The sequence below is a fragment of the Brachyistius frenatus genome, unplaced genomic scaffold (assembly GCF_029030835.1).
Source record: "Brachyistius frenatus isolate BFR_SWC_R1_liver_20210118 unplaced genomic scaffold, ASM2903083v1 Contig_92, whole genome shotgun sequence".
Lineage (NCBI taxonomy): Eukaryota > Metazoa > Chordata > Actinopteri > Embiotocidae > Brachyistius > Brachyistius frenatus.
The window spans coordinates 315,694-329,850 of NW_027210691.1; the positions used below are offsets into that span (position 1 = coordinate 315,694).

Here is a 14,157-nt window from a genome sequence, read left to right on the forward strand (position 1 = left end):
AACACGCTTCCTTTAAGCCAAGATTAAATTACTGCGGCGCATAGCATTCGTACATAAAGCTAAATATCTTAGGAGATGATGTGTACAGATACGACCGAAGATTGATTATATCCTGCTGCAAAAGTTGCCCCGGGCATGGAAACAGGTATTACTTTTCAGAAGGGTGCTATGGATGACTTGCCTGTGAGATTAGCCATTTTAAATTACAGCTGCATACAATTCAACACCACTGCCACTTCCTCGGCCTGCCTATAGGCATCTATACGTCACAGCAAAGCACTAATATGGTGTCAGCGAATGCTGATGAATGTTCATGTGTGAGAATTCCTAAAAGAACCAAGACAGTTCACAGATTTCTAAGTATTGTGCTGGATGATATTTGGAAACTTGATTTGTGTACGTGGGATACTGTTTTATTTCAAGTGGTTTGAAGAATAATCAGGAATGCAGGAATACAGCAACCCAAACACACAGCGAGGCAGGGATAGCGCCGGCCGCCGCCTGGTACAACCATCGGAAAGGTTTTGGCCCAAGTAGTCGTTCCAGCTCACCGGGCCTCCAACTTGGAGGGGGTGAACATTGTGCAGCCTGCAATTTAAAGCTCAGAACGGGATGACGCTAGTTTACCACTCTCAGCCAGCACAAACGTCCGCCTTCACTTTAAATGCATCCGTGACATGTTCAAGTCCGACAGCACACACGACACGTCGCCCACGGTGAAACAATCTGTCCCCGTGGCGTTCGCGTGCAGCCCTGTCGGTTCATCTGGCCCCGGCCTCCGGCCTCCCGGTCCCACCGCTCGCGTTTCACCTTTTGCCTGAGAGCTCGCAGAAATCTAATCGTGGCCGTGCGTGTCTGGACGAACGGAAGTGGGACAACTCACAGCAGCCTGTTGCGCTCTGACGGGAACCGAGACACAACATGGGGCTGATGCAGGCGGACAGGGCGGCCGTGACACGCCGAGGGAAGCACGTGATGCTGAGCAGAAAGCAAGACTTAAAACAAATACCAAATGAGATTAAAAAAAAAAAAAAAAATAATATAACTGCAAGATTTCAGTTGAAATTATACATTTATTTTAAAAAAAAAAACAGTAAATTAGTCCCGTGTGTAGAAATGCACCAATCTTCTCCACATTGTTAAGCAATATACTAACGTGTAGTCGGCTCTCCTAGTATCAGTGTTTATAATAGCTGCTGACATGTTGTCACTGAAAAGTGTTAAAGAGGCGTTGATGCAACAGACGGTTTGTTCAGAAGCACTGGGAATATATCTTTACTTTAAAATATGCAAATATGAGAATTGACTTTTAACGTATCTAAAACTAGTAAATAAATACAAAATAAAGTCTCAAAAAGCACCATACCAGATCTGAACTACAACATTTAATGTCCTGGTCACCTAATGTGAATTGTATGTTGTTATTGATGTTAACTGCCTGATTTAACTGACATACATTTGGCATAATAAAAGATGAGCAAAGCTTATATGGTCTTCCACAGAAACCACTAATGGTAAGCTGTGACAATACTAAGTTTGTGAGATTATACAACAGCAATCTAAATCGCAGTAGCATCTCTTGTCTGCCGTCTCCCTCTGGACACAAAGCTAAAAAAAACAACACTCAAACTGAGCCAAGAATAATGTGCAGCGGTCCACATTAATGATGAGTTTCACACCAACTCGTATCTGGCAGCAGTCCGACAACATGGACGGCGACCAAAACACAGAAGCATCGAAAGACAAAGTTCAGACGCCGATTTTATGAGCGTTTGTGTAAAAATCAAGTAAAGCCACAATAGAAATGAAACTCGCTGGCACTCGGTAGAACACAAACAGAACGACAGCCAAAGCCTGATGCAGACTAACGTCGGGCACCATGAGTAGTGTACTCCGGGCAGCCAATGAGAACCGGCCTACGAGCCTATCACTGGCTACATTAGAAGAAAAACAACTTTGTGATGTCACAAAGTTTAGCAGTGATCCGGTCGTCCTTATTCCAGCTTGGCAACAAGTCCCACATCCATGAAGTAGACGGATGTTTACTTCAGTGTCCGTGAGCATCAAAACCAAAACCAACGAGACTTACTAGTGAGAGAAAACGGGTTCAAACTGGGACCGAGTCATCAATACTATGTATAAAATCTATATTTTCTTCAGTGTAGGAAATTTGTGTCCAAAGTTTGGAATATAAAACCTTTTTTTTTATTTATTTTTTTTAAGCGGGTAACACCGAGGGGATCGCTGCTTTTCCTGCCACAGTGAACGTGGTTGGTTTTTCTGATTTTGTACCACTGGACCTGATCTCAGAACGACCCCATTAAAAAAATATATTTACCATCAGTGACTCAAAAGCACCAGAGTACAAACTCAGGAGGGGTTTAGCTTCAGTTTGAGTATTCCTGCACTGTAAGTGTGATGTTAAATGTCCCATGTTGCAGCTCTGCCAGACACCAGTGGTTCACTTCAGTGATTTGAGTTGCCAACAACTCGACAGTCTCTATCATCACCTAGTGGTCAAACACAGCCAAACGTGAGCCTCCACCTGCAGCTGTGTGAGCAGGTTGAGCTCCACCTCCCTTTTTAATACTGCAACACTCCAGAGTAATTCTTATTGAGCGGTTACAACCCCAGATGAAAGTCAGAAAAAAAAAATCTTCCACATTAATTAGCACGGCAGCAGATTAATAGGGAACCATGAAAACATACAAGACCTCTGGACCTCAGCAGGCAAACACTGGAAAATCAGCTCAATGAAAAATTCCAGTCACAATTTCCTTGCGGGCAAATTATACAGCTTTGTTAAATACTTGTTGTCTCTGGGCAATAGCGCATGTTTAATGTTTGAACTAATTACATTTTGCGCCGCCTGCTCTGTGTGACCAAATTATGCAGAAGCAACACTAATTTGTTTCCACCGGCTGACGCAAATTAAAGTTGTCATTCTGACATCCGAGTGCGATGATACGAGTCATTGCAGCACCTCCGTATGATTAAATGCTGCAAGGCAAGTCAGGCTGAAGAGTATTTCCTTTGTCCTTTACAACAGATATGAGATGAGCGTCTGGGAACACAATGACAATAAGATCTGGTGACTTCCCCATGAAACCTGCATGAGCAACACCTCATTCAAATGTTAAAAAGAAGTCTGGCTCCTCCCACCGTGGCAGATTATTGATCGATATAACTGATGTCACAGCAACAATTCTTGAACATAGAAATTGTCCAGTAAAGAACGTTAATGTACAACAAGAACGATTTAAACACGTTTTAGCATTGTTCTTAAGTAGGTGCATTAAAACGTAATTTTCCATCCAACAGGAGGATTATTTGTTTTACCCATTTTATTGCTACACCAGGTAACAAGCCTTTAAATGTACATCAGCCTCCAGCAAAGAGGAGTGCATTTCCTCTCTGAAGGTTTGGGACCTTTTGGATATTTTCAACGTGAAACCAGTGGGTGAATAATTACTCTGATTCTAACTCTGGTTTAAAATACAAGATGTTTTTACCCAATGATCAGAACAACAGGTACGTTGCATAGTTGGATTCATACGTTTGGTTTCCTCGCCAGCTCCTTCTACGACAGCCTATAATAGGCCTTTCTTGAGTCACTCGTTCCATACAAATCTGTGAAGTGGGCGTCCTCGCTATTACGCAAGCCTCCACTTCTCGTCTGCTGGAGTCTGGTGTCTATCAACCCATCTGCCATTTCCTCTGCAATCAATCCCTTTTTTTTTTTTTTTGTTGTCCTTACTGAAAACACTTCAAATAAACGAAGGTGGTGGAAGACTGACGCCACTGGAGCTTCCGTGTATGTTTAACATATGACTTAACTGTAATACTGCGGGCCGGACAGCTAAGACAGCCTGAGGGACAATGAGCCTCTGAAGCTAAGATCATCAACTAACTTATTTCTGATGGGAAATTGTGATGCAGGTAAATGTGCAACAAAACAAACAAAAAAAAGAAGCACGCGTGTCACAAAAATGGAGCCTGACCTTTGCTTTCTTGATGCTGTTCATGATGCGGCCCAGATCCTCCATGTCGACCACGGACTGTTTCTCATCTTCTTCATCACTGCTGGATTCGATGAGATCCTCCTGAAACGTGAAAGACGGTTGTTTACATTTTTTATGTTTCTATAAATAGTCAAGGACACGGTGAGAGACACGATCGACTGTTAAACTTTAATGATTGTCGACAGTAGAGCGCTTCACATATGTTCCATCCCATAACCAATTGAAACCCGGGCCGTGATTGGACGAGGGTGCAGGTGTGGAACACATTTATTGCACGTCGTTATTTCCTCCTGATTAAACCTCCTCCCCCCAAAAAAAAATAAAAAATAAAAAAACAATGGGCATGTTTATGGCGTTTCAGCTGATTTATCACAACACGTGCTCGGTGTCGAAGCTTCTGCTCACATTAAATAAACTGCGTGAGTGACAGTGCGTAGATAAATCATAATTACGGTGCCCTCGCCACAGTCCTCGGCTCGTCTCGGTGCCGGCTGAATGTCACCTCTGCTGAGTGCACCGAATGTCGCACACAGAGGGGAGAAAGTCTCAGCTAGAGTTGGCTCCAAGGTGCCCGCTACCATGACAACCGATCATCTGCGTGTGCTGTGATGCATATAAAAAAACATTTGTGTGTACGTATAAATTGTCTGTGTTTGTACTTGTCGTGTTGTGAAGACAAAAACAAAAAAAGTCCCATTTGCATATTTTTGAGTGACGGACAGCTTAAAATAAAATGACAGATTTCATGGAAGTCATGCAGAACGTTTCATAATAGCATGCCAACCTTGAAAATGTGCAACTTGACTGCTGCTAAATACGGATCTGAGGACCTGAAAGTAACACGAAGCCTTTTCTGATTATAATCACATGGTTGGGTCGGGGAGGACAACACGAGGCTGTTAGCCAGTCGGCTTCAGACTGTGATAAGAGCTGCTGAGACCTAAAGTGCTGATGTAATGTTGAGAGCCATCGTCATAACTCAGAGGACACAGCAGCTGGACACGTTTTCTGTGTCTCCTTCTTGTGATTAATAATTGACTTCATCCGTTTCCTTGGACTTCCTGCTGAACATCACTGGGCCGGTTTGTTCGGAGGTTTATTGCTTCTCAATCTATCGGATGCAAATCTCTGTTTAAACAGGTTTAAATGTTGTAAGTCACTTTTTACTGAATACTAAATACTGTATTATCAAGCCAGGAGAACATTTTAAACATGTTGTTTTAAACACCGACCGACACCCTCATTTTTACCATCTTTGTCCACCTGCTGTTTACAGTCTGTTAGAGGAAACTACTTAAAAACAGAAAGAACAAGAACCCCAAATCAGCGACAAACAATTTAACAGCTCTACAGCTGGCATGTGACCTTCAATCATCCATCTTTAGCCAATTCAACACACAATCAGCAGGAAGCTGAAATCATTAAGAAGAAATGATTTCCAGAGGGACACTACGCTTCACTTTTCAGACTCAGAAGCTACGTCCACTTTTATAGACGGTCTATATTTTCACAGATGTGAGGATGTTCGTGGTGCCTCATTAGAAACACACCCAGCTTCTCCGTCTGTACCTCAGAGCTGTCACTCTGCAGAGTGGCCTCCTCCTCCGGCTCCTCCTCCTGCTGCTGCTCCTCGTCCTCTTTCCTCTTGTTCTTACAGTTCCCGCTGCAGCTCTTCTTCTCGCCGTTGACCAGAGCCTGCAGGCGGTTCAGGAACTGGACCTTCCAGGCCAGGAAGTCTGCCTGGACGCTGCCGTTGCGGCTCTTCACCACATTGCAGTCGCCCTCTCCCCTGGTCATGATTCGCACGCCACTCAGCATCCACAGCCACTTGTCCACATTTTTACCCACCTGGAGAGGAAAGAAAAAAGCAGTTTGACTACATTTTATTTATTTATTTTGAACACATTGTGCTGCTGTTGTGTTTAGGGCCTGAAAACCTGATTCTAAAGCATATTATAAAGCAGTATTATCATCCTGATGGAACTTGATGTGGAAGCCGTTTCTTACGGTGTTGTAGTGGCCAACGTAGACGGAGTTGCCGAGACCAAACACTGCATATCTGAGGCCTTTGAGGTAGTTCTTCCCGTATCTGAAGTCAGTGGACGCCTCCTCCAACCACTTGCAGAACCACTCGGCGTTCTCGGTGGGCCGTCCGTCGGTGTAGGTGGCCACAAGAAACACGCACACCGACTTACTGACGCCCTGGATGGAGACGTGAACAGCACAGACGGACGTAAGACGGCGAAACAATAACAGGGCGCAGTTTGGAAATGTGCAGTTTCTTCGAAGCGTAATATTGAACTCCGACGCGTCTCAAAACAAAACTTTCATGCAAGGACAGAAAGAAATCAGTCTAGATTGAATGTAAAGTGGATGGACACGGTCTGGTTTGTCCTGTAACAGAGAATTTGAGTCTCTTGTCTAACGGGGTCCAAACGGTTTCGCTGACGGCGAGTCGGTGAACTGAGAAACAGCTGCAGCTCCGGAGCGGCTGGCGATTTTCCATCACTGGAAACCGTTGAATAAATAGCAATCTATCCTTTCCTGCTGTGCACCTGCCAACCAATCTCCTATTCATCTCTCAATGCAGTACACAGCAAAACACAAAACAAAAAAAAACCAGAACAGTGATGAAAATAATCCATCTTTTTTTGGAGCGGAGCAGGATATGTGGGACTCCTTCGTCCTCGGTGCAGAAAAATCTACCCGGTGAAAAAAAGGGAAGGTTGAAAACAACAGAAGTCGAGCATCACTTTAAAGTCTGTCGTCAAGGTTTCATGAGAAAACAGAAATGATTCATTTTACTTCGATTCATTTTGTTGCGATTAACTAACAGACGCATTAATTAGTCGCTTGATTTAAGGTGCTAAAATAAAGGTTGGCGTGCTGACGAGCAGCTCTAACGTTGGCGCGGCGCCAGCTTCCTGTTCGAGGACACGATCTCGTTAAAATGCCGTCGTCAGACCGGCGGCCGTGTGGCGGAGCCCATTTCCTGCTGTCCTTTTTCTCCATCTTTGTTTTTCCACTCTGGAAAACAAAACAAAAAAAAGCATCTTCTCATCTGCACTCAACTTACCTCATCGGCCAGACGATCATCCGGATCGTAGTCTTTCATGTCGATCACCTCGGCAGCCAAACCCAAAGTCTTCACCTCCTCCGACAGCTCTTTGGCAAAACCCTGAACAAACAAGAGTCTCGAGTTGATGCGCGTCAAACATCCCGGACGGCTGCGTTCACCACGAGAGCGGCGAGTCTGTCCGGCCGTGACTTTCACTTGTATTACGTGTGAAATATCAACTTATAGTTCACCAGCTGTGTCTGTATTGCTCTGAATCTAATTCTACATTCGTGAAACTTAAGTGTTCAGATTTTGTCGACACGGTGACAGAGATCGATGAGAACTCTTTTGCTGGTGTCGTGGGCCGCTGAGGATGTTTAACGATGTGAATAAGCAGTTTCTTGTACCGTTGCCGTTCCAGTCTGGGAGCCGTAGAAGATTCGGACTCGTGACACGTGAACGTCTCCGTCAGAGCGGTCGCCGCTGCCGTCAGCTTTGCGGACCCACGAGCCGGCGTCGTTTAAGAAGCTTTTCTAAAAGCGCACAAAGGCAGATAATTAATGCAACAAAATAAAAATAAAAACACTGGTGGGATGTAACTAAGTACATTTACTCAAGTATAAATTTAAAGTCCTTCTTTAAAAATTAAAAAAAAAAAAACTTGGCTTGTTCTCTTATTAGATACTTGATTGTTGTAGGACAGAAAACGTACTAAGACTCATCAACAGTACATAAACAACCTTAAACGACTACAGCAGTAAAATACATTCATTTGACAGTAATAATCCAACAAAACATGTAATAGTAAAACACAGACAGGAAACATTGACTGCATTATGTGTGACATGTTAAGTATTTTTTTGCTGACAATACTTTTACTCGGTAGGATTAAGGGTTTCAGAGCAGTACATGTACTTGCAGCAGAGTATTTGTCCTCGTGTGATATAAGTACTTGTACTTCAATAAAAGGACCTAAATGCTTCATCCACCGACAAATACAAATAAACGACGTGTGTTCTTGCAGCTGACAGCCTGCACACCGTTTTAAAAGCAGAAATGAGACTCAAACTGTGCCGAAGATGCCGCTCACCTTCTTCAGGGCCATCTTCAGAGAGAACCAGACTCCAAACACGAGAGCAGCAGCTGAATACAGGTAGAGCCTGTTGTTCCACACCGACACCAGGTAGTTGTCGCTGGGTCTGTGGGCGTCCTGTGAGGCTGAAGGGAAGATTCAAATCATTAAAAAACAAACACACGAGATAATAAATGCAGAGCAGCAAAAGTTTCTGGCAGCCTGTTGGCCGCTTCCTCCAACCAGCAGGACGAACCCAGAAAACGGGATCACACGTTCAGCTCCGAGCAGCGCAGAATGCGGGTGGAGCGTCGCTAGCTAACCAACCGTCGCCTGAACGCGGCGTAAAGTTCCGGTTAAACGGAGCTCACCTGGAGCCTCCGAGGCGGCCACGTGACCCGTGAGCAGCAGAATAAGCACGAACAAGCTTGGCATCGTTGAAACTACTACTTAATTATTTATTTTTTTAAATACAGGTTACAATCTTCTGCAGCTGGTGTTGTGCGTAGCCATGTTGTTTGGCCGAAGTGCATGCTGGGAAGTGTCGTTCAAAAGAATGTTTACGTGGCCTCGTTCTGCCTTTGCTGCCCTCTGGTGGTGAGCAAGGACAACTGCAGGATGCGGGTTTTTTTTTTTTTTTTCATCTGGCTTCATTAAAAAAACAAACAAAGAAAAACAAAAACAGTTACCATAGCAACGCCAAATATTCTAGAAATTAAGCAAAACATTTCAGGGGGAGAGCAGATTAGTAGATCACATACAGCTGTTTACATCAGGCCAAGCGGTTCAATTTAATTCAATTCAATTTTATTTATATAAATAATTGTATTTATTGGTGCACTGGAGTTAACACCGTCATGTCAGCACCATTCAACCTCGTGAAAACCACTAACTAACTAACTGTTACTGTTGGTTCACATTACCGTTATGGGAAACTCAAAATACTCAAAATACTCAAAATACTCAGCTAAAAATCCAGCAAAACAGTAATTGCTCTCTTACGTCGAAACACTTTACCATAACTCTTATTTAAAACTAAATGAATGATGAGTGATCACGCCCCGATATCTGAACAAGTTCAAGACTGCTGCATCCCTCTGAAAGACTTTTTAAATTTTAGGCTTTTCAGAGTCAGTTAAATCTCTTTTTTGACCCTTTGTGTCTGAAGAAAAGAAGCTGCCTAATAATTATGCACACCTTGATATAGGGTGTTGATCTCCTTAGGACGCCCCCCCCCCCTCAGTACACAAACACACATCACCTGATCTGCTTAAATCCAATAGGCATTAAGTTTATACTGCTTGAGGTTGGAAAATCTGCATAAAAATGGTGATATTACTCCTTTTCTTGGTCCTCCTATTTTTGACTCCACCTAAAAATATAGAAAGTATGAAAGTAACTTTTGTATGTTTTGGTTCCTATTTATAAACTGTACAGGAGTTATGCAACATGAACAATCACATAATTAATAACATCCTAAAAATCCTATAAAATTTTAATTCAATAATTTAAAATTATTATAGTAATCAAAATGTTAATTTCTTAACATTTTATATTCAATTTTGTAAATATTGATATCGTATATTAAAAATTAATTCTCATAGAACTCTATAAGCTTTAAAAAGTTGTTCCATAATCAGTGGCCATGATCGATGACCACTGATGTCATTTATGACATCATCAAATGAGAGAGAGAGAACATTAAAGTACCTCTTGAATGTTATAGGTCCTAGTAATAATCTCATTATGTAACATGCATAATGTCACGGATGATGTCACAATTATTCTAAGCTATTAGTTTTATGATGTGACAAACATTTAAAGGGGGCGGGGCTTACTCATTTCTTCAGCACTTTATAAATAGGAACAATTCCTATGATGCCAAAGTTTGACAATGCCTCGGAGACAGAGACGTACATTGAATATATAATCATAATAATAATATAATTGAAGAAAGAGAGAGAAAAGACACGTTACATACAGGAGTTACTTTAATGTTTTCTCTCTGTGATGTCACAGTGATCTCCAAATGTTTGTGACATCATAAAACTCTAATAGCTCAGAATAATTATGACCTCATCGTTACATCATGAATGCTGAGTAGTGAGATTATTAATAGGACCCATAACATTCAAGAGGTACTTTAATATTTTCTAATGAAAAAAAATCTGATATTTATTCATAATAATATTAATAGTAATGTATTATATATTTTATATACAATTTTAATTCAGTAATTAAAAATTATTCTAATAATCAAAATGTTAATTTCTTAACATTTTATATTCAGTTTTGGCCTGAGGCTGGTTGGCGGGGTCTTTCTCACCACCAGATGCCCCGAAGCACGAGGAGCAGCCTGCAGACGGCGGGTACCCCAATGTGGAGGAGGAGGCCAACCACCCGCTGAGCAGGATCAACGGGACGACGTTCACGCAGCCAGTACCAACGCAGATCAGAGCCCATCTGAGAGGAGTGATATTTACCTGACAGAGATTCAACTGGAGTTTCGTTTATATGTGAAATAACTGTGGATAGATGTAACAGCTGAGTAAAAACAAAACAAAAGTGCAGCTGCACTAAGTGATGATGCACTGGTTCATTAAGAATGAACTTAACAGGAGAAATCACGTGATACTTTTTTTTCTCAAGGTTGCAGGACTTTCTTATTTTACTGTTTTGTTCCACTGTATGTATTATACAACACTGTTTTAAATCCAATCTTTATTTCCACAATATTAAAAAAAATATATATATACTTGTGAGTGTCTGTTGCTTTACTTGATTTAATAGTGAACTGATCAAAACTGTCAGGCTGAAGACATTACAACCAACAAATCCTTTCAGTACATTGTAATGTCTTGAACGTGAGTCGGTAATCATCCATAAATGAATTACTGTATTACGATGTTATATACATTCAAATTGTTCTGCACAACAGAAAATCAGTGGAATAAAGCATCGCAAATGTCTTAAAAAAAATAGTCGTTTGAAGTTATTACACAAATGAGCACTTGAGGAGGCCACAAGCTCCACACAAATATCGCTCAGGATTTTTCTTTTGAAATACAAGAAAATGGTGCGTGATCAGGAACCAACGTCTTCAGAGTAGGTTGACTGGTACATTTACAACTAACTCATAATAGTAGGCTATAAACTCATCGGGTTTCTGAAGCAGGACTTTTTAGACTTCTATTTGCAGACTCACTGATGTTCAGCAGGTATTTCATGAGATACTATTTGGTTCGGTCTAATTTTACAGTCAAAGTCGGGAGAAACATCTGGCAGAAAAACAGCTTTTCTTTAGGTCGAACTTATCTACAATTTTTGCCTCATCTATCCAAAATAATGATTGAGTTTTTAAATAAGGAAAATTTCATGCACTTCCGGTTTTGAGACGTTTCTTTACTTTTGAATGTCAGAAACAAAGTTCAGACCAAAAGCCTCAAATCTACTTCAAGAATCAGACCCCCAATAATGTCTTATTATATATTATATATATATAATAATATCCTCTGGACACTGCAATTCTGTGTGATCCCTACTATAATTGTGTGACTATAAATAAAATAATATAAAAAAATAAAGGCATGTTTGCTGCCGTGCATCATGCTGGTGGTTTCTTCGCGTTAATTCTGTCGGCCAGATGATGGAAGTCTCTTCGGGCTGCATCCCAACTTCCAAGCAGGTTATCACTAAAACAATATTTACAAACATTGTACTGGTGATGTTAACTAGTTTAAGATATAAAGTTCAGCTGTCAGTTATTAAACTTCTCAACTGTGTACATTAGGAAGATTTGCTACAGAGCGAACTCATTCATTATAAGAAAATATAAATGATCGGTCAAAGAAATGATGCATCCGATGAGGCTGCTGAACACAGACGCTGCTCGGAGGCAGAAACAAACCTCAGTCACCAGTTCTGCTAATTGTCCAAAGTACCGACGTCAAAATAAACACTTCTGGACTATTTACTGACCGTTAAATTCAGGTATAAAAAGATGGAACTTATTTTCAAAAACACTCAGCAGGAGAATCATAAACTATTTAAGAGTTTAATGACTGCTTTTAACACGGCTGGAAGATGAACTCAGAGCACAAACAGTATTTGACATGAGTGTGCGTGTGAAGCGTTGTTAGTGTGGATGAGGTGCAGGAGTCCCGACTATAGTTTCTCGTCTCCCTCCTCCACGTCCTTCAGGCTGAGCACCTCCAGGGAGCCTCGGCCTTTGGTCTCACAGCGGATCAGCTCGTCGATCTCCCTGAAGCAGCCGGGATCCACCAGAGCGACCTGGTAAATTAAAAAGAAAAGAAAAAGGCAAATAAAAGTAAAAGGTGGGCGTTGGATTTTAGAAGAGAGGCTGAAAGTTTCAGCTTCCTCACCATCTCCAGCTCCTCGTCAAAGTCTTCGCTCTCCACGACCTGCAGCAGCGGCTTCAGCTTCTCCTTCAGCCTCTTGGCCTCTTTGGCCGGCAGCACCAGGCGCAGCCTCATGTGGGCTCTCTGGATCTCCATGGTCTCCTTCAGCTGCCGGATCACCTCCAGAGCCTGAGGAGCGGCGGGGGGGAGACAAATCGCTCCGTCAACAGCTGGAAACTGGAGAGAAAAAAAAGAAACGGGGAACGTGAACGCGACGAGAACCTGCTGCTTGGTGCTCTTGTTGGGCTTGACGGAGTAGTGGATGTCCTTCATCGCCCGCTCGATGAGGATGACCGTGTACGGCCTCTTGGTGTCGGGGTTCACGCACTTCTCCGCCACGGTCGTCGCAATGTCCCTGAACATCGTCTCCAGCTGACTCTGCCTTTCCTTGTCCGACACCTGGAGCTCTCCTTTGGTCAAGATCTGTCGACAGACAGACAAACAAACAAACAAACAAACAAACAAACGGTGAAGGACATCAGCCTCTCCGAGCTCCTCCTGAAGCTTTCTATCTGTTTTTATGTGAAACGTCTGTGAAGCACTTTACAAATGAAGTGTCTGATTAACGTGACGGTGATGACGGAGAGCTTGTTGAGGTCTGAGAGCTCCATCCAGAGGAGCCTCGTGGTGCTGACCATCCTCTCCAGGTGTCTTCACCTGTCTGCAGATCTCCGTCAGGTCATCCGTCTCGAAAGCTTTGGTCAGGTCGTCCTTCTTCGCCACTTGTCCTTTGGACACGTTCACGAAGACCGATTGCGTCTGCAGAACCTCGTCCAGGTCTTTCTCTCTGGAAGAAGAAAAACAAAACAACCGGTTTGGATTTTTTGTGTGTGTTTTTTTCCCCACTGAACCGTCTTCCGGTGATCAAACGGTTGACGGTTTTAACGGCACTCACGCGCCGGATCTCCAGCTCATCACTTTATTCTTGTAACAGGCGATTTCGAAACGCTTCCCGCCTTTCTTCATCCTCACCACCGCCACGTTAGTCAGGCGGATTTGGTTTGTCGGCGTAAATATCGACATTATTTGAAGCAAATGAAACGAGCTGCTGTCGAAGTCAACCGTGTCGGTGGCGTCGTCCGAGTGTGCGTTCAATGACCGTCCGGTAGGAAACACCGACCTTTAACAACAGTTCCGTTCCTTTATGCGTCTTTTCTCTCTCTCTCTCTCCCTGATGTGTTTTGCTTAACCTCGGAATATTTGGTGTTGCTATGGTAACTAATAAAAAACGAAATCTAGTCAGATACTATTTTTAATATATAATATTTTATACGAATATTTACGATATTGAATATAATATTCAATATAAAATAAATATTAATAATAACTTAATATTAATTAATTAATCAAATATTAATAATAACGTGTTTTAATAATGGTATTTTCTGGCTAATATGATGGTGACGTTAATGTACAATGGTCTAACTTCTCCAGTTGTTGTTAAAATCTAACAACAAAAGATATCTCGTCAAACTTTCAAACAATACTATTTGGCCCTCATTTGTTTATAAAGGAATCACATAAAAGGTTTCGCTAACTTGTGAAAATAATTTGTTTATTTTCATAAAACATGAAAATGACAGGGTG

General features: G+C 42.1%; 2 protein-coding genes across 3 annotated transcripts in view; both read right to left on the reverse strand.

Annotated features, from left to right (window-relative positions):
* The window catches only part of tyw1 (tRNA-yW synthesizing protein 1 homolog (S. cerevisiae)), a 34,700-nt gene extending 26,030 nt beyond the window's left edge, over positions 1 to 8,670 (reverse strand). The window contains exons 1-7 of one of the 2 annotated variants that reach the window (XM_069710429.1): positions 8,524 to 8,670; positions 8,171 to 8,298; positions 7,488 to 7,613; positions 7,099 to 7,200; positions 6,030 to 6,224; positions 5,592 to 5,870; positions 4,002 to 4,103 (exon numbers count right to left, since the gene is read on the reverse strand). In XM_069710429.1, the coding sequence (XP_069566530.1) occupies positions 4,002 to 4,103; positions 5,592 to 5,870; positions 6,030 to 6,224; positions 7,099 to 7,200; positions 7,488 to 7,613; positions 8,171 to 8,298; positions 8,524 to 8,587 (996 nt within the window). In that variant the 5' untranslated portion in view covers positions 8,588 to 8,670. Of the gene's footprint in view, positions 1 to 4,001; positions 4,104 to 4,474; positions 4,626 to 5,591; positions 5,871 to 6,029; positions 6,225 to 7,098; positions 7,201 to 7,487; positions 7,614 to 8,170; positions 8,299 to 8,523 lie in introns of those variants that run through there. The other variant, XM_069710430.1, reaches the window with a different exon arrangement.
* Positions 8,671 to 12,192: 3,522 nt separating this feature from the next.
* On the reverse strand, positions 12,193 to 13,633 carry sbds (SBDS ribosome maturation factor). Its single transcript, XM_069710484.1, has 5 exons — positions 13,466 to 13,633; positions 13,228 to 13,357; positions 12,793 to 12,993; positions 12,535 to 12,699; positions 12,193 to 12,442 (listed from the first exon to the last, which is right to left on the reverse strand). Exons 1-5 carry the CDS (start codon positions 13,591 to 13,593, stop codon positions 12,317 to 12,319), a joined length of 750 nt encoding a protein of 249 aa, XP_069566585.1. The 5' UTR covers positions 13,594 to 13,633; the 3' UTR covers positions 12,193 to 12,316.
* Positions 13,634 to 14,157: the final 524 nt, after the last annotated feature.

Bases quoted from the DNA above. Each gene is read 5' to 3' on its own strand.
- sbds (XM_069710484.1), bottom strand. From the start codon at position 13,593: ATGTCGATATTTACGCCGACAAACCAAATCCGCCTGACTAACGTGGCG. The intron at 12,700-12,792 runs GTTCTCGTCGCG...GCCGCTCCTCAG, and splicing joins ACAAGAGCACCAAGCAGCAG to GCTCTGGAGGTGATCCGGCA. The intron at 12,443-12,534 runs GTGAGGAAGCTG...TTAATTTACCAG, and splicing joins TTGACGAGGAGCTGGAGATG to GTCGCTCTGGTGGATCCCGG.